Source organism: Ammospiza nelsoni, chromosome 3 (genome assembly GCF_027579445.1).
Source record: "Ammospiza nelsoni isolate bAmmNel1 chromosome 3, bAmmNel1.pri, whole genome shotgun sequence".
Taxonomy (NCBI): domain Eukaryota; kingdom Metazoa; phylum Chordata; class Aves; order Passeriformes; family Passerellidae; genus Ammospiza; species Ammospiza nelsoni.
In genome coordinates, this window is record NC_080635.1 from 108,295,603 (window position 1) to 108,316,392 (window position 20,790).

Here is a 20,790-nt window from a genome sequence, read left to right on the forward strand (position 1 = left end):
TTATTGCACATTGTCAGGGGAAGAGGTACACCAAAGAGTCTGATGATGGTGTTCTTCCCTCTTGGGGAAGTTTTCCACTTGGAAGCATCACTAAAATGAATTGAATATCAGGATGCCTTGGAGAGTCTGGTCAGCTGGACATCAGGGCCTCATATCCTGGAAGAATAAAAATTGGGGGGTGGGGAAGAAAGAGCCTCATTCTAATGAAAATAGAAAGAGGATAATCTGCCCTGTTTATTGATTGCATAAGAGGTCATGTTTGTTTGTTCCTAATCTTTGTAGAAAAGAACCTTTGGGTTTCTGCAAAACTGCATTACAGCAGATGAGTATTTGGGACAGAAAAAAAGGTGGTTTCAGTTGCATGGGGTGGCTGCACTTGCCTGAGGGTGGAATGGCTCAGTGGTGAGTGAAGGAAGGAAAGGGCCCCCACCCTGGGGTGTCTGTGGGGCTCCCAAAAGCAGCACAGCCAGCTGGGAGCAAGGAACGCTTGTGGGGAGGGAGCTTGGAGGTGTTTGACCATTGGGAGACCATCAAGAGGAGAAGATGCTTCTCAGTGGGGGAACTTCTGAGTGTCTGGGATTAACAGTGTGAGATTAAACTATCTGAGATGAATAGTGTGGTTTCAGGAGATCACTGAAGCAATGTACGTGTTGGCAAGGTGCTGCACAGGACAGCCTTACCTGCCATGGCTGCACAGTCACAAGGCTTCTTTTGAGGGGTGCTGGTGGGTTTTTGACGGCATAGAACTGATTCAGGGAGCAGAAACAAAGCAGAAACCTGGCACTGCCAAGGAGAGCTAAACGGTTTTCTTCCTGAGCCAACCTGAGGCTTTGGTGGGAAAAGAGGAACTTCCCTTTTGAAACTGACTGTAGTGAGTCAATTCTCTCTTGTGCCTACTGTGACTGATGGGAAACTACTTAAACTATAAATGAGAGAAGAGACTGGTTTGATTTCCATGCCTGGTATTAAAGCACAGAACAATGAAAATTGGGTAAATGAGAATTGCATATGCAGTAACATACATGGTCCATGAAAAGGAGAAAAGGGTGAAAATTACTAGCAGAACACTAGTTGTGTATGTGCTACACTAACAAAAGATACACTTACTATAGCAGGAAAAGAGGGTTAGGTTGAGGAGGAAAAGCAAAAATACGTTTGATATCCAGGCTCTTTTTATTAGTATACAAAGTCAGGGCAGACACTGCTGGATAAGTAACCAGATACAAAGAGAACAGGCCAAATTGAATTCATGGCCTGAACACAAATACTTAAAATTATGCAGAAAATTGATATGGTGTCATCAGTGAAGTTGGCACCTTGGAAACAAAGAGTAGCATGGACACAGTAGAATCTATTTGGCCTAAATCACTTTGTGAAGGAATTATGAGAGACTTGTTGTGGGTCTCTAGCTTAGATTTATATACAGACAACATGTCTAATACTATGATGTAATAATGTTTTTTTCTGTATACAACCATCAATAGCTTTCTTACCAAAAGAGTAATTCAGAGTAGAAGTTGTGTTATTTTGCGCTTGAAAGGAATTGCTGACCCTACAGAACACATGCTTGTTTAAAAAATGAAGGTACAATATTAACTGTGTATATTTGGTGTAAATTAAATGAGATAAATGAGATGACAGAAAGTTGTAATTTTTTGAAGATATATGCATTAAATTTAAGAGAACGGTTTAGTAAACATAGGTGAGCTGAAGTACTGGAGGCTTAAATAAAGAAAAGGTTCAACTGGAATCACAAGTAAAGGAAAAGGAGAATTGTGGCAAATTACCTAATCATTCTAGCACAGACCCTTTTCTTGGGAGAGATATTGGGTTGAGAAAAGGTAATGCAGAAAAGGAACAGATTATCAAAAGAAATCACTTATTGGAAGTGACGAAACAAGAACTGTAAGTATTGAGTGGAGTTAGAATTCATTTAATCTTCTTAAAAGTTAAAGCAGTAGTAGAAGTTTCTTAGATATATAAATTGGGAAAGAAGAAATCCTTCTGTTGTATAGGGAGGGTGGATTTGAATTAGACAGAGCCTTTTGTTCAAAAGTTAAATAAATACCTTTGCACACTTCTCAGTAAGAAAAATAACAGTGTGGGGACAGCGACAGGATGATGAATGGAAACAAGGTTATGAACATGACTACGGTCATGGTGGAAATTCAAGACAGAAACAAATTCCAAGTAAATAAAGGTGTGAAATTGCAGTGTACCAGCTGCATGTGGTTACTGCCTACATACCAGCTCTTTCCCTACTGTAAAGTTACTTGCAGTAGCTCACCCTTTCTCATAAATGTTTTATACATGTAGTGTGCATGGCTCTTCCTTGTCTTAGAGCCAAAGTGCAAATCTTTGAGAAATAGTGGTTTGTAGCTTTTTGAAAGTTACTTTGTGTTATGTTAAGCTTTAAAAAAACCCCCTGTGATGCTGTAGAGTTTGCTTTTTTACATAAAATATTAAGGAGTACATTCTCATCTCAAAAAGTTGCTGTTTCCACTGTGTGTGCCCCAGAGCTCATTGAACTTCTCTGTGAATAGATTTAGCTCACTGGAAAAACAAAAATCTATCTCTGTTTCCTCTTCCTCTTATCCTCCCCCCTTCTTTTTAAACTGAGTTTGTTTCCTGTCAGATTAGCGAGTTAAATTGGCTTATGGGGAGGACCAAAAGAAGTGCCAGATTTGGTGCAAGATAAGCCCCTAGGAGCAGGAACAAGCCCTTGAGGGTCAGCAGGAGCAGTGTTGAGGTGTTTTGCAAGTTCCCAGTCTTCAAATCCTGTGTTAGTGCAGCAGAGCTGCACATTGCCCTTGGAGGGGCTGTTATTCAGGGTAGTGAATTTTTTGTTGGCTTTAGCATTCTGCCTGCAAAAATACAAAATACAAAAACGGTCTTCCCAAACCTCCTAGAAAGAACTTTTGGTCAACAGCAAAAGTCCTCATAGCAGGAGTTGTGTCATGGACCTGATACTATTCTGCATGGGTTTTGGTCCAATGCAAGGAAGGGCAGTAGTATGCATCCAGTTTAAATTGTTTTATTTCTGGGTCCTCTCACTGTGTGCCCTTGCTTTACTCAAAGGCAGACGACTCTTGATGGAACTGTACGAGGTTGTTTTGGAGAGATTTTCTTACAATTTTTATTGTAGCTGGGCTTTAGAATATGCTTTCCTTCATGTCTGGATTTAATTGTAGATAATTTTGGAGGAAAAACAGTTTTCTTACTTTGGGAAACTCAGCATACTGGTGGCGTCTGGTCATTGTACTAAGCAATCAATCAATCACTAGATTAAAAGGGTCAGAAATGAGAGATACAGAAAATAAACGAGGTAAGCAGAATGCCACCAAATAACTTTTCTCCCTCGTCCCTCTAAAGGATTTAATGTCTGCAAAAGCAGTTGTTCACAGCCCTGACTAGAAATGGCAAAGTTGTGATGAGGCACTTACTCCCCACACTTATTAAAAGTAATGCACACATATCTGAGGCAATCAGGGCCCCTGTAATGATCCTTAATTCCAAACTTCCTTTCTTTTGTAGAGCCTGCTGAAAGCTGTAAGCACTCCCTGACACTGCCCAGGAATTGGTGCATTTCTTTGGGGACCATTTTACTAATACAGTTTATACTTGTTAGGTTTTAGTTTTTGTTTTGTAGTAGGAAATGCTTCCATGAACTTGTGATCATGGGGTTTTCTATTTATATTTGTTGTTACCAATACTACGACAAGATTGCCAGCATTTTGGACCAAGCCATTGCTTGTAACAGAGAGGTGTGAGATTTTACATTAGGATATCTATTAAAAACAAAAAAACAAAAAAAACCCCAACAAATCACCATAAATGGTCCTGTCAAATTTAAAAAGAGAAAAAAAAAAAGCTCCAGTCTGAAACCACTGTATTGACTGCTGGTAAAAATAACAGTAAAGTCTCTGACAGCTGAAAGAGAGAGAGGAGGAAAAGCATGTTGCTTTTAAGTTTTTCTCTTTGTTGGCGGTGTGCCCATACATCCCATTCAGGGCTCTAGAAATGGTTCACTGACTTGAAACTCTGGCTGCTTTTAATTGTGTCAGTTTTATTTGTTTAAGTAATGTGAGGAAAATACTGAGCTAGGTCTCTCAACATTAAATGATCAACTTTACAGACATTTTTTGTCCAACTCTTTAAACGAGTTAAGAGGGATTCAGGTTTTAGATTGGTTTTGCTGGTTTCCAAATGCCATTTTTTCACAATGGCTTTGAATTGTTTGTTACTGCACCCTCAGAGAACCTCACCATGAGCTATACATTTGCACAGAAAGTCAGACAGCACCAAATCCATCTCTGACATTGAAAAGCTGTTGAGATCTATTCAAGAAGAGAACTGTGCAAGTCATTTGAAGTGGGGCTTTTTCAACATTTTTTGTTGTTAAAAGTGCTCGAAAAAAACACATGCAAAAAACGTACACCTGCATAACATGTGATTCATGAAAGCATGATTGTTGCTTTACTTAAGCTTTTAAATGTTTAAAAATCTCTTGTAAATAGAGTGCTTTGTTTAGAAATCAAGGTCTGTTGTTAACAGTGAAATGAGAAAAATAAAAACATTCTAGAATACTAATAATGCCCTGCTTTAAGTTGCATTTGAAGCAAGTATTTTTTTGAGGTAAAAAAGAAGACAACGTTACATGTATCAGATGTTAACCTTTTTGCATTTTTTAATAATGGTGGAAATCAGGAAGAAAATGCATAACTCTTACTGAGACTTAACTGTATCTTCATTAAGTTGTAATTAAGCAAGTAGAGAAGCATCCATGCTGTGTTGAGTATTACAGGAAAATAAGGGCTTATGCCTCTGAGGTTCCCTTGTGATCAGCACCCATCTGTGTTGTACTGATTGTCTGGTTTTGGAACATTCAGCTGTGTGCTTATTTTAGGACAGAATACACATTGTTCAGTTCTTTCCTTTCACCAAGATGTCCCTGGTGGCCACTGAAGGCTGAAGAGTTGTGGACAGACCTAGAGATGGACTCACACCACAGACAGTTCAGGGTTGTCTGTTGTTTCAGTTGAGGAGTGGTGGTGTCTTCTTTTGGCACATCCTGAACTTGGATGTTCTTCATTGTGGCAAGGATCCCCTTATTGCTACACAGGCATTTCAAAGTGGAGAGCTTGCTTGAAATAATGCTGCCCTCCTGGGTGGTTGTCTCATTGGTTTGTGTACAATTATTGTCCTCCAGTTGCATTAGTAAGAACATTTGCCTATTTATTTTTTCATGCCTTAAATTTTAACATTTCAAAAAAGCCAAGGTAATGATTCAGGGAACAGATATATTTCTTCTTTCATGTGTTCCACAGCCTTTCCATGTTATTTCCCCCACATTTAAATAGTGTTCAACCTCCAGCCTATAAAATCAGCGATTTGTCTCATATTTCACACTGTTACATTTGTGTTTGAGAGCCAAGCCTACTAGAGCTGCACAACTGGATAAACAAAACCATCCTTTTTCCTAATGAGTGAAGCTGTGTTCTTGGTTACTTTTGGCTGCTGGACAAATTATAAGCACCTGAGCCACTCAGTCAGACCAGCAGCAGTAGTGCCTTGTGCTGATGCACTGAGAACTTGGGGTTTGAGGAAGCTGAGGCATATGTGCTTTTACATGATTTCATTAAAATAAATATTCCAAATTATTTTATAATTTAATCTATTAGTGCTGTGAAAAATAGACTTTTCAGTGGCACCCCTCTTCAGAAAAACAGGGAGAAGTTAAGTGACACAGGTGCCCCAAGGTAGCTCTGCTGCAGAACCAGGAACTGTAATCCTGTTCTCCAGGCTCACCAGCACTGGGTTAATAAATCAGAACCAAAAGAAAGCCTGGGTTGAAAGGCTCCTCTTGATTTGAACATCTGGTTGAGCATCTTGCTGAAAGCAGGGCCTTGGATTGGGTTATTCAGTGCCCTGGTAAGACAAGCCTTGAATATTTCCAGCAAAGGCAACTATTACTTTGGACTTCTCTGTTTAATTCTTTTTATAGTGAGCAATTTCTCCTTATGTCTGAGACTAGTTTGCTGTGTAGCAGCTCAGGGGGAACTGCCCTTGCTCTTGGTCCTGTTCTCTGTGCATCCTTTGGAGAAACCAGCTCCCTCTCTGTGTGGAAACAGTGACCTGTGTCAGTTCCTGTGCTCTGCTAGAACAGTGTCAGGTGCTGCAGAGCTCCATCAGGGGGCACAGGGAGCCCAGGTCAGGATTGCCAGCTGATTTCTACATGTTCCTAGTTGCACTGGGCAAGTAACAGATGCAGGTTTTGTGTCACTTGGCTTTTTTTGACATGGCTGACTTGGGGTGGCACCTGCAGTGGAGATTTCCTTCTGGACTCCGTGGTTCAGCCAAGTGAATGTTAGGGAATGGATTAAGAATCAGCCAGGATACATTTTTTTCTCTTTCCTTTGAGGAATTCATGAGCAAAGGAAGAAAATAGGTGTTATAACTCTCCTGAAAGGCCCCCAAATGTGTGTAAATTGGGGTATTTTGTAATATTCTCTGTGAGTCCAACTGCTTTCATTCATGTACTGTGTAATTTCTAAAATAAAAATGTACTGCAACCACTTTATCTCCACCACCCCTAAAAGCCTCCTTGTCATTTAACTCAATTATCATTTTATTTAAGAGTTTGATTAATCAGATTTTTGGAATGCTTACTTACTATTGTACATAATTTGTTTGGAATCATGATGAAAATTTTCATTGTTCGGAATCATGATGAAAATTTTCATTGTATCAGAATCAGTGGTAAGCTCCTGTTGACTTCAGCTTGTCCAAGAGTTTTCTACTGCAGTGTATTATTAAAATACTTATCAGTATTTATTTCACTTGCCCTGATGATAAAAATTTCCTTTTCTGTGAATGAAAATATAAACCCATACATAAATTGTGCTAGGTAGATAGGATTTTTTGGTGTAGTCAACAGAAATTCAGCAGCTCACTAGGGATATTTGAATTGCCCATGTCAGCTGACTTTGTTCAGAGTTCCTTCCTTGTGCCTCTCATGCTTGCTGTGTCTTTGATTCATTTTCAGAGCAGCAGACCCATGTCTCAGATATAAAGAATTAAAACTTTAATCAGAAATTAATTTGCTCTGAAGTGAGCACTTGCTCTCTTTCCAGACCATTTCACTTCCTGAGACCAGTTAAGAATTTTTAAGGGTTTTAAGAATACAACATTTTTTTCTGCTTCATCTATAGCATTCATCACAGAAAAGGAAAATGTTATTTCAGTTTTGCTGATACTAAAAATAGGTTATTTTTACTTGTTTAGTGTTGAATGGGGTTTTCAGTGTATCCAGGACTATAATTTGTACTATCTGCTACAGCTCATGCAGAGGAAGCTGTTACTCAACTTGTGTGTGTTGTAGGATGGTACACGGGGTGATTTGTCCTGTTGATTATAAATGTAAATACTGTTTTTCAGGCAATGGTAACCAACGGTGTTTTTCCTATTTACAGAGCAAGCTTTACATGGAAGGATTTAGAAGCCTAAAAGAAGGAGAACCTGTGGAATTTACTTTTAAGAAATCTTCCAAAGGCCTTGAATCAATACGGGTAACAGGCCCTGGTGGGAGCCCCTGTTTAGGAAGTGAAAGACGACCCAAAGGGAAGACAGTACAAAAAAGAAAACCAAAGGGAGATAGGTAATTACCTTACTTTGTTATTCCCCCTTTTTTCCTTTTGCAAGTTTTTCTTGAAATTGTGTTTTCAGCATTTATTGTTTGTGAAAGGAAAGCCTTCTGTGTACATTTGGCTTTTACATGTAGCTTAGTAATTTTATTAAAGCTGTCACCCACTGAAGAGTTTTACTTGAGAAGGTTTTATTAAATTAGAGGGAGCCTGCAGAGGAATATATTATTATTCTGAAGATATTGCTCTTAGACTGGAGAGAGGTCAGTCTGAACACAGGTGAAATAATGTCATGTTTAGGTGAGAATTGTGCATGCTAAAGAGACTATCAAACTATCATTAAACTGCATCAGTAGTTTTATATGGAAAAAAATGTGGGTGCTGCAGTAAGGGTTCAGATGTACATAATTTGGTTAATTACATTTTTACTTAGTGAACAGAGAATAAGGTGTTTCAGAGCTTTTAATTCCTGGTGGTCCGAGGGGCTGTTGCAATAATGCTTTACAAATTTCAAGTAATTTTGATTGCTGCACTTGTCTCTACACATGTGCAGCAGTTTGACTTGCACTGCACTGTTACCCTTTATTTTCTACTTCTGATGGCTTCAAGAAATTCTGAATCCTGTCCACTTCAAAGCCACCTGTACCTGGTTCACCAAGGACAGCCTTCCTGCTCAAAAGCTTATGTATTTATTTATTTGTTTAGGTGAATTCACCCTTTTTCCTCATGCTGTTCCCCAGCCCTGACCTGTAATGACTGAAGGCAAGGGGAATACATACTTTGTGAGGATCCCAGTAAGAACAGCCCAGGTTCTGCCTGCAGTGTTTAATGTATGGCATGACTGGGAGGTGATGCTCTCTTCCTTTGCACATTCTGAAGCAAAGCGTAGCTTAGGAAAGATAGGGTCACCTTGAAAGGCAATGTAGCCCAGGTTTGAGAAATTTGGGATCAGGAACCTTTACTAGCTACAGATGAACTCCACTTGTCCTCACTACTTCTGTTAAAAGCCCTTTTTTTTTGTCCCACCCACCCCACTTTAATTTTTTTTTTAGTTAAGGAGTGGAGACAACATGATACAACATGATATTTGTCCCTCTTTCACCTCCTTTGTAAAAGCTAAAAGCCATAAAGAAAATTTATTGCTGCTGGAACAGATCAGAGTCCATAACCACAACAAGGACTGTGTAAGCTGGACAAAGCTTTCTTTTTGATTGCTCTCCATATCTGGCCTTATAGAGTGGTATTGCATGCAATGGCTGGTTTTTTGGGGGTGGTTTTTTGGGTTTTTTTGTTATTTTGCCATAGGCTTTCAGTATTATTCTTATTTAAATAATTGGTTTTTTCCATGAATTCTAATTGCTAATCTGTTCAGGGTATTAGCATTACCACTGTTTTTGATGTTTCATACTTTGGCAGCAAATAAAGGCCACAGTCATGCTGGTGTGATCCTGTTTACCTATTTGTTGCACATGTATATGAAGGAAGACAATCCTTGCTTCAGAAACCTTGAAATTGAAATGGGCTGGTTGTAGGCAGTGAGGGAAGAATACATATTGATAGAGGCAGGGATTTGAACAATCTGTAGTATACAGTGTAGTAGATGCAGGGGGAAGCAGAACTTTCCAAATGGAATTCATCTCAAGCACATAAAACGTTGGGGTTGTATCTTACCTTGCTGCTGTTCCTCTTCAGGGATTACAAAGGGATCCTAGCTCCAATCCTGTAAATGCTTCCCTTACAAACCTCTAAAATAAAATGAGATGAATTCTGCTTTCAATCATGTTTTTTCATAGCTGAAGCATAGAAAAAGTTGAACAGATATACCCTGGAAAACAGTGTGGGGGGCTGATCTATGAGACAGTGTACTCTCTAATGTTCACTTGCCTTTTAAAAAAGGGAGAATTTAAAATTAATTTGAATTAATTTGAATGTGAAAATGTGGGCAAAAACATCTACCCACTTCTGTCTCAGAATTCTTACACTTAAGTCATAAGACACCCAAAAAGGCTGAAATTTGAAATGTTTGAAGTAGCATTGACATTATCACTCAGTGAAAAGCAGTGTCTTTGCTTGAAGAAAAATTAGTTTTGAATGCTTAGACAATTAAAAAGGTGCACCTCCAACATGTCTAGTGAAAAGTTTCTTGAAGATTTTACAAGATTGTTCTCTTGTACTGAGAACTGCCTCCATTTATGAAAGCTAATTCCAACTTCTTGTGTTCATCTCTTTTTATTGTTACCAGTGTAAGAGTGTGAGGGCCCAGCCTCAGTGCATCTTTTTGTCTGGATCCCATTTGATGGATTCTGTTACTCTAATTACTGAGAGGAGTTAGAGATAGCAAAGGTGGAGGGAGAAAAACCAGAAAAGCAGCAATATGTACAGACAGGGAGGAAAAAAAGTCCTGACAGTGAGGTTACCAACGTTGGTGGATTTTGTGAGGCTTCCATGGTAGACTCAGGGTCCCTGTAATTTGCAGTATTGTTGCTGTGGGGACCTTGCTGTGATGATATTTGTGAGGATTTGCACTGTAACCAGGTGCAGCTCGCTTTGTAGGAGCTCTTCACACATTCCATCCACAGTGTGCTTTGCTCAGCTTTGGCAGTGAGCTGGCACTAAAGTGTGCTGTGCTGCTCTCTAGGAATGACCACGGGGATCTGATGCAGAAAAGATGAAGCACTCTGAAATCACACTTAATCAAGTATTTAGTCATTTGTTGAGACATCTATGGTTTAGAGTAGAACAAATGAAATTAGAACCTAACCCAGCAGAGTAAAGTTGAGAGGAAAAAGGGAAGAAGGAAAAAATTACACTACTTTCTTTTTTTTTTTCTTTTTTTTTTTTTTAACAAGCACTCCCAGTGTTTCTATGTCACCTAAAATAAACCAGGTAAAGGACTCTTTTATGAGTTGTAATTATTTATATAGATGGGAGAATATTCTTTAGTGCAGTGTACATATAAATAATTTGACCCACAGTCCTTTGGGACAATATTAATAAAGGTGCATGGTGCTCACAGGACTAGAAGCTAGAGTTATCTTTGGGACCTAGAGGTATTACCCAGTATCTGTAAATATTCCTGCTAGGAGCTCAAACTTGGATACTTTTTTAGCAGAGTGTCTGTTATGCTGCATTTGCTTAGCTTGGCACTTGCTTCATGTGGAGTGTTCTGGGGGAGATGGGAAGGTTGACAGCTTTCTTTTTTTTCTTTATTTTTTGGTTTTGAAATCTTTACACCAAAATGGAAGCAATAAAATAAATCAAGAAGAAGGGAACAAGGAAGAAATAATTAGGAGTATAACTCCATCTCCCAGTTCTAATTTATGTCATTTCAGTCCTCTGATACCTTCTGCTAACATCATACTTGTGGCCTGGAAACTTCCTAGTACAGGTGACCTGTGTCAGTAACTGGTTTAGATTTAAACATGTAATAAGTAAATACTACATTGTGAGATTGGACATTGACATGAAATATTTCACTGGCTTGGTTTATAGTGCAGCCCTGCAAGTGAGCTGTGAGGAAGGGATTTGGGAGCTGCTCCAAATGATGGAGCTCAAAGAACCATTGCCACTGGATAAATGGTGATGCTGAATACACTCTGGGGTATGACTGGTGAAACAGCCACGTGTTTGCAGCTCAGCTGGCTGAACAGTAATGAGTGCTGCAGCATGGACACAGCACTTTGAAAACTTTTATTCCAATATAGATAAATATGAAGGAGGAGCAATTAGAAAAGAAGTGGTTTTGTGTTAAGATGTTATAAATGGTGTTCACCAGTAACTCTTGAATGTGACCAAACCCATAATCTTCAAATGAAGAAGAACATAGTTCTAAACCACCCACAGGGTGGAAATAGAGCCACTTAGGGAAGGAGGGGTTGTAATTAAATAATATAATTCTCCCTGGGTGAACTGTCACTTAAAACTAGTTTGTGTCTGAGTCAGACAGAAAATGGTTTTAATATCTGAAGACATTTTGTGGATGATCTGAAGTCAGACTATATTAAGAAAATCTTAAAGGTCTTTAAAAGCTCGTGATCTGCACAAACAGCCGCTAAGCTGGTGTGGTGCAGGAGGGGATGACACATGGTGGCATGCCATGGAGGACATTTAAATTGAAGTTAAATGGACTAGGAGAGCTAGGTTAGGACAGCAGTTACTTCAAACTTGATATTGTATCAATTCCGTCTCTACTGATTGAATCACACACAAGTGTATAATCTAACTTTCACAGAAAAGCCTCCATTGGCTTGAACCAAGCAGGTTTTTGTGAAGGAGATGTGAACAATGAGAGTGGTATGGGCTGGGCAGGAGAGCCCTGAGCTAGTGCCGACGTGGGAGAAGCACATAAAGCCCCTGCTCAGCAGATGGGTGGGAACAGCCTGTCAGTCCCTTCTGCTGAGAGTGAGCAAGGCCAGGCTGGCTGTCACCGCACACAGCCCTGACAATGGGGAGACATCACTTGGCCAGCCCCAGAGACCTGCTCTGGGCAGGTCCTGAACAGCACTGAGGTGAAGTGGGGAATGGGCAAACTGAGTCATTCAGCCAGGGAAATGGACAACAAGTTCAGGGAGTTGTTGCCTTTGGCACAAAATGGTGTCAGCATGTTACTGTGAGATGGTGAATTTTTCCTACTCCTTTTCAATGTAGATTGCATTCACAGTTCTGCCATTTTCTAAAGAGGAAACTGACACACAAGTAATGCAAATATTGCATGGTTTGCACCAGTTTCTTAGAAATACAACCTTGCATAAGGACATTACTCAAGGGTGGTGTTTCAGCAATTAGAGCATGAACACCTCCTCTATGATTCCCTTGCACCTGGTATTAGATGGTAAGAATCTCTTCATTCCAATTTTCATTCTTGCTTTTCCCATTTTTCAAGCATAGGGCATTTTTTTGACTGCTTGCCCTTTCTCTGCATCATAATGATTTATTTTGTTAGGTGTTTAGTTGCTCTTTCCAGTGTTGTCTGAGACAACCTTTTAAACTTAGAATGGAAAGACAGCCATAATTTTGTTCTCTTATGTGAAAATTGCCCTATGAAATGAGGTCCCTCTGGCCTACTACCATCTTTCCAACACAGGCACATATTTAAGGAGAGACTGTAAAAAGCAGGGAGGTATTGCATTCTATCTCTGGCAGTAGTGGTTTAAACATTCCTTCAGTATCAACAACTAATGTGCAAAAGACAAATTAGATTAAGTGTTAAGTCCCTGAATTTGCTGGATGCAAGTTCCTTTTGGATCCTCAAGCAAAGCTTGGTATTATTTGTGCAGAGTTTTATAGAGTTAACAATTTGCATGTCTAGACAATGGGCTAGAATGGAGATAAACCACTCTGAGTAATGCTTCCTTACATAATTTTAGGACTGATATTTGCTGACTGTGCCATAATAAGCCACTAAACTGGCATGAAATGCTTGTAACAGGAACTTCAGAATGCTGAATTTAAAAAAAAATTATATATATATATATATATATATATATATAAAAAAGAAAACAAAAAACTACCTTGAGAGCTTTGCAATACTCCAGGTACTTTATGAAGGTTTTATCTTAACACCTTAACAGGGCTACATAACAGGGCTACAAACATTAGGGACAAAGTTTTTTATCCTTGGTTTTTTTCCTCAGGTTGGCAAGACTTTGGAAGTTTTAGCAACATTTTGAGTATTCCAGGTGTGAGATAAAACCAGAATACCAAAGGGTCTTGTTGGTAGGGTTAAAAAGTAGGTAAATTTTAAAAATAGCTACCAGTTGGTGCTGTGGCTTGGAGGCTTGAAAGCTGGCTTGGAGATGGATCTCTAGGGCAGGAGGTCAATCTTTGCTTGTCGTTGTGCAGACCCATCCAAGTCTTAAGTCAGAACCCTCTGAAAAGTGTTAGTGCATATATTCATTAGACAGCCCTTGTTAAAATCTACATCATCCATCTCTGTTTAAAGGGAGCTCGGCAGTCACAGCCCTCCTGCATAACAAACGCACAGTGTGCTTCCAGGACTTGGCCTGTCCAGTCTAAGAACAGAATCAGATCTTAAGGAGCAAGTATTTTTGGCATGGAAAAAATGAAAAGAAAGAAAGTGGCTTAAGGGAGAAAAGATAGAACAACTGCCACTGCCTGGTGTGTATAGCTCCCAATACCGTGGACCACACACTGTGTGTCATGATTTCTTCTCTGGCACAGGGTGTAACTAAACCAGTCTTCCTGAAATGCCTGGTGTAGAACTATGGGAAAGTGTTCCAGAGTGAGAGCAGAAGCAGGAGAACCTCACCTCTTGGAAGACAGGCTAGCTTCTACCCCGAGATCCAACATACAGCACTGGGAGCTGCCTTTCTCAAAAGACACTGGATTTCTCTTCCGTAGTTATGTAGCTCAAGCAGTCAGGAGCCAGGATGCAGAGCTGAAAGATCAGTGCTTGCATGTTGGAGCAAAGTGTAGAAAATGATTACAGTTGTGAATAACAGCATGTATAATATTTGAATATAAGGTTTTGTTTTTCAGAAGACATGGAAGAAATCCCATTCAAAATTTTAAATCATGGTTAGATTTGCAAAGCCAAGGCCCATAGTTAGATGCAGGCTATAAAGCTTAATTTGATCCCAGGTCAGTTTTAGATATTTGGGGGTACCCTGGCACACTATAATGTGCTGGGTGCTTACACAAGCAATCCCCATTCATTTAAAAGGCCATTTTCTGGTTTCAGATAATTTAACTACTAAATCCATCACAAGGCCATTTAAAGTAAGAACTCTTTTCAGATCCTCCATTGCTGGTGAGCTTGCATGACCGTGCAGTGTTTCAGCCTGCACACTTGGGTGCAAGCAGGAATTGGGCTTTGCACTGAGGCCTACAGATCATCAAAAGATGCAAAAATATGTGCTGCCTCTCCACCATGTGTCTTCTGGTGGGGCTTTTCATGTTCTTCAAGTAGATGCAAATATCTGTGCCAAGGGAAGAGCCTGGAACCTGGTAGCCATGATTCTGCTAAGCAACATCCAAATGTGATTTTCATCACTACAAGCTTAGAACAGAGTAGAGACTGGAAAAAGTTTTTTGGTATGTGTTTGTATGCATGTACAGTTAAGAAGAGAGAGGCCCCAAATTTTTCACAGTGTTTATAATAAGAAATCCAAATTTGATGCTAAAGTAAGTAGATTCAATTCTGAAAACATACCAGGAACAGATGAAGTGAGTAGGAAGGTGTCATTTCTGTGCAGCCTCATGTAGAGTAAAGCTGTCCCTGCACAGCAGATGGGTTTCTTAAGTACATACACTGTTTTTGGAACGCAGAATATTTTTCTTCAATCAGGTGTCGTCTCTGGGCTTCATGTTTTTTGACTATTATTCCACTCTCTTTAATCACAGGGTGAGCTCTTTCTCCCTTACAGTAAACTCTCAGTGTATATTCAGACCTTTGCCTGCACTGATACACCTAATGATCCGTCTGCATTCTTACTGTACTAATGATTACACATACCAGAAGGAGTTCAGAAGCAAAAAGAATTGAGAGCTTTGCTCAATTTAACAGACATTACGCATAAATCCAGTAGAGTATATGTTAAAAGTATCTTAGTAAATAATTTTCAAAAAATCATTCTGTTTCTAAAAAAATCTTCCTGACATAACTGGCATATTCTTCTTTAATTCAAATTTGTTTCTCAGTGTTTAATTTCTTACTACTATACTATTTTCAAGTAGACAAAAATAAACAAAATAGTGCATACATTTTCAGGGGTCAAATCAGGAAATACTCTCGTGCTTTGAAAATAGCAGGGAACAGAGAATTATTTGAAGATATTGTCCAGATTGTGATAATTCTGTTTTAAGTTGATCCTGGTCCTGACTACAGACTGTGCTGCTTTCAATGAAAGAGCTGAATGACACATGGTGGCATGCCATGGAGGACATTTGAATTGAAGTTAAATGGACTAGGAGAGCTAGGTTAGGACAGCAAAGTTACTTCAAACTTGATATTATATCAATTCCATCTCTACTGATTGAATCACACTCAAGTGTGATGCTGTAGCTGTCAATGAACTGGGAAAAGACCTGCTCACAGCATAAGCTGCCTTTTCTAAAGGTGCAGACTGCCTGTGCTGTATTTTATGACAGCACACTGTAATTAAACAGCTAAACCCCAAATCTCCTATTTTAGGAAAACTATTGCATTTCTTGCCTTTTTTTTTTTTTTTTAACATATGTTGCACTCGAGCATCACCTAGCAAACATACTCAAAACACAATAATAAAACATAAAATGTAATAAATACACAACACTGAGGACCAATTATAATGGTGATTCCAGATGATGGAAATAATTGTCATATATTTTGGCCTGTTGAAAAAGATACCAAAACTTGAAAGCTGGAGAAAAATGAATTACAGCATATTTGCTAAATACCTGAAACATTGCCCCTGATTTACCACTGTGGATGAATCTGATGCTCTTTAGAAGGAATAAAAGTTCTGGAGCCCTTTAACTTCAAATTAATAAAGACTGTGTGGTAATGTAATTCCAAGTCACTACAGCTGTTTCTTTTATTAGCTGTGGCTTCATGTTTCTGTCCTTGACACTTAAAGATCAAACCTACTTAAATATGAATAATTTAAAATGTGAATTTACTTCAATATCTTATTTTGCCAAGAAGCTCAGCAGCTCATTATATAAGAGGAATGTGTCACAGAGGTAGTCATCTCCATAGTGGTGGTGCAGGCACGATGCTGCTCTTCCCACTGTGCATCCCCCAAAACCTCAAGCACCTGAGCTGGAGCATTTGTCAGGCAGGTAGTGACACACAGGCGGTGTCCTGAAAGAAGTCATGAGTCTGTAAGGGCATATTTACACCAGGAAAGGGACTCTTATTTCAGGGAAAATGCACCAGTTGAAGCCACCCCTGCACAGCAATGTTGCATCCTCCATGCAGAAGTAGCAGCACTGAGTGGGACTTTGCAGTTTCTTCTCCTGGTTATGACAAGCTGCTCAGTGAAAACACAGTGGAGCTCGAATAGAAACGCTCCTGTGGTATCCACAATCCCTCAGGCAGGGTAATAGGAAGGTATTTCAAGGATAAAAGGTAGGGTGAAGATTAGGAAGAAGCAGGAATAGGAAAACAAACACAGGGAAGATGAGGAAGGAGGTGGATGAGAAAGGACTTAGGAAACAGAGAAGAGACCACTGAAAAGAGTGTCAGTGTGAGAAGCCCAGATCTTTTCCAGGCTCCAAATGGTTGCCTCAATGCTGGTGGTTCTGCTGCTCTTCAGGGACTACAGAAAAACCTGAATCTCCCTGCACACACAGTCAGGGATTCAACTGAATTTTCCTGCATTTTGCAAAATTGCTGCAAATCAAGAGCTGGAGCACAGGTTGGTATGTGAGCTCCTGCTCTGCAGCCTTGCAGCAGCTGTGGTGATTCCAGTGGACCTGGGAGGGTTGACCTGAAATGGGACTTTCTAGAATATTCTACGTATTGTGTGTTCCTTGCTTACCAGGTGACAAACGAAACACATCTGACAATCTGGAGTTTGTCTTGCAGAACCACCAAATGCAGCCCTCACAGTTGCTCAGTTTGAACTTTGCCTTAAATGCATCAAGTGCTAAAAAACAGTGAGTGCTCCAAGGGCACTGGTATTTCAAATTGGGCACTTAGAATAATGCTCCTCTGGAAAATAATTTTGGCTTTTTTTTTTTCCTTGTGCTCCAGAATCCGGTGCATTTCTCTGATACCAAATAAACCACACATTTTGTAGAGACATTGCAAAGTAGTTGATGTTTGTAGTGCACAAAGAGATCATAGTGAGAGTCCCAAAATCAGTATTTTTTGTGTTCATGATTTAGCTGGATTTGGTGGTGAGTTCAAGCATTGAATTCAGTAGGCTAAGGAAGAAGGGTGCAATAATTTGTATTTCATGCAGCAAATGAGAAAAGGCAATATAGGAGAATTCACATGTGGGTTCACAAGCTGTTACTGCAGTGTAAATTATTTCTATCTTTCGGTAGATAATAGGATCTGTAGAAATTAACCTGCATACTCCTCTCACTAGTTTTGGGATTTGGACTAGTTTTTGTTTGCTGTAGGATGAGGATGAAGAGTTTCAGGGAGGAAGTGGAACACTGCCCAGGAGAGCAGAGGTGCTGTGGCCAGGCTGGAGGAATAGCAAGCCAAGCATGGCATTATTGATGAAGTGGGAGCTGGCTTTGCTCAGTAACAGTGGAATGGTTAAGGAGGAAAGAGTTGTGAAAGTTCACTATGAAATATGGGAGTGAGCTAAACAATTTCTTTTCTTTGATCTCCATTAATTTATAATCTTATGATGTTGATTCTCCCGGCACTAGAGTTTTTACAACGAATAGCTGAAAGTAAAAAAATCTATTTAAATTGTACTGGTCTTGTTTTGAATGGCTGCCTCTATTCTAGAAGTCACTTGGAGTTTTACCCTTTTAGCTGTTGGATAGTTTAAATGCTAAACATTTAATTTACTTTAGACAGCTCTGCAAACAACAGCTAACTACAGAATGCTCAATTAAAGTTGCAACAGCCTTTGCATCAAAGTTTAACCAGAGTGCTTTGATTTCTTTTAATGATAAATGAATATATTCTCACCAGTATAAAAAGCTGAAATAGTTCCATGTTTTAAATTCAATTTCTGATTTGCTAGTGTTTCAAATTAGTATCTTTGCCTTTTTGTTATGCTAAACTAATAATATAAAACAAAACAATAGTGAGTGTGTGTCAGTGTGTGTCTGCCTGAGATGAGCTGTACTACAGAATTGTGCAGTGTTACTGCTTGCATCAATGAGAAGGAGCCATCAATGGTTGCAATAGGATTAGAAGTTGTATGTAGCTCAGATGTAAGCCTATTAATTTACCTTTTTAAAGGTTTCATTGTATTTACCTTCTTTCTCCCCAGTTTTTATAAATCACTGCTTTCTAGTAAGTAAATGAAAAATCTCTTATTTCCTGTTTATCAGACTAATTCTTTCAAGTTCTTATGTTTTGATATAGTTTTTTGAAGAATAATGGTTAGCCAGTCAAATAATAATTGTTAGAAATATGTGCATACGCCTCCTTTTAATAATTAGTTAAAATGTGTAAGCAGTTTCATTTTCTAAGTAAAAAAGTAATCCTCATTTAATTTACACGGTAAATAATTGAATGTGATTTTATGTTATTAAATGTGAGAATATCCTTACTCACTTCACTAGTGAGAAATTCTGGAATTTTTGTCTTTATGTTCATTGTGTAACAAACAAATTTTCCTTGGATCCCAGAAATAATTTTATCAAATGGTTCTTTCTTATTATCTCTGTATTTTTACCTCCCTGGAGCCTCCTGAAGTTATCTTTCTCCTTTACAATTTTATACATTTCTCTTATACATAGAAAAGAAACATCTGGCTTTTTTTTTTTAATGAGAGCTGTTCGCTCATTGACCAATCAAGCAGCGTGGAATCTGTTGTGTGGTTGATTATTGCAAGAAAATGAGGCAGTAGTCTCACTAATAATCACTAAAATTTGTATTAACTGGTGCTGTTTCATTTACTGAGTCAGCTAATCTCACACTTTCACCCTTACAAGAAAACAAATCGTGTTTAAAAATGCCTGATGTGGAAAAATGGTACTTTCAAATGTAGAGATTAGAAACATTTAAAACACGCATATCTGTGCTTAAAGATGCCGACTCTTAATTCTGCCCTGTCTAGAGCTTTCCTTTTTTATCTTTGAAGTTCCGTCATTATTCCATGTCTGTGCCTATGGTTTATTTTTGTATCCTACAGAAATTAATTCACACTGTTTAGATCCAATCTTTTTATAATATTTATGAATGCAGTTTATCAACAAGTTTACATTTTATGCAGCCTGTGGAGTTGGATTTTGGAATTTGCTTTTTTAGTAGTTCTTTTGTGGAAGAGAAATCTTTCAGGCATGAATTGATAGTCCAGATCTTTTGAGGTCTGTCTGTGCTAACCTATGACCTCTGTTCTTAGGAGGTCAACATCTGAGGGCAGGAGATTAAGGCAGTTAAAAGACTGGAATGGGAACTGGAATGGAAAAATTAGCCAGCACATTTTGGGTGGAAAACATCAAAGTCATCAAACAATTTGCTTATTTTAAACTCAGTTTAAGGGTAACAAGCTAATTGTACTGTGTTTGTTGACGCAAGCAATTTATATTATTTGAGAACATTAACACTGAAGAATTTTTTTTTTTTTTATTGGAGAAACACAATGCCTCTTCAGTATAAATGCACTATGTATTTTGTATTCTAAATGTTTTTGTGCAACATTTTGAGATAATAATTCAGGATCTGCTCATACAGTCTGTGTGCATTTAATTAGATGTATTGCTTACAAACAGCAATAGTAAGTGTTGTAGAACCTGAAACTTGCTTGTAGTCTGCTGAAGACCCCTTGCTGTTGTTGGAGAATGCAGGTGCTCTCAGTACAAAGGAAAAATTATTCCCAAGTTAAAATTTTAACTCCAAAACTTTCAAACTCATTTGTAAGCATCTCTCCTTGTTTCAGTTTTTGAAGTGTGAATTCCTTTCCCATACAAATTTGTGACCAAGACATGTTCTTTTATAGATTATAAATTGACTTACAAGAAAAGACACCATTGTCTCTTTGTTCTTGTCTGACATAGTTCAAAATTCATTAGTGTGTGTTTTTAGAAGAGTGACAACTTCATCTTTCATCTGTGCATTGATTTCAAAAATGTTATTATCTAGAAGAAGACACCTTCCCACATCTGAACAATTATGCAAGTTTGAGGATTTGTGTAAGCAATCATATTTTCTTCTTGGTTGTTTAAAGTGCAAATGGAAGTGGTTTCAGTATCATAGGCAAAAGCCAGAGTAATGTTTCAGCATGCAAACCCATCTAGCAGGAAAGAAAACAAAAGTTCCAGGTCCCTCTCAGCTCAGGCTCTGACTCACAGCATATGGATTATGGTACTGCTTCTGTAGGTATGGCTGCTAATTAAATTGAAGTACTGTAATACAGTTAAACTCAAGAAGACAGCCATCTCTAAACCTCAGTGTAACTTCCACTTTGGATAATGAAGGATAAGAGATTTAAACCCCTTTGCAAGCTTATAACTTTACAAACTCTAACAGTGAAAACCTTCTTTTTGCAGCTTTTAGTCTTGATTTGCA

General features: G+C 38.7%; 1 protein-coding gene across 2 annotated transcripts in view; it reads left to right on the top strand.

The window, feature by feature from the left end:
* Positions 1 to 20,790, top strand: part of LIN28B (lin-28 homolog B) — an 86,618-nt gene that overhangs the window by 41,203 nt on the left and 24,625 nt on the right. For both annotated transcript variants that reach the window (XM_059469193.1, XM_059469192.1), the window contains exon 3: positions 7,473 to 7,657. In XM_059469193.1, the coding sequence (XP_059325176.1) occupies positions 7,473 to 7,657 (185 nt within the window). The remainder of the gene's footprint in view (positions 1 to 7,472; positions 7,658 to 20,790) is intronic.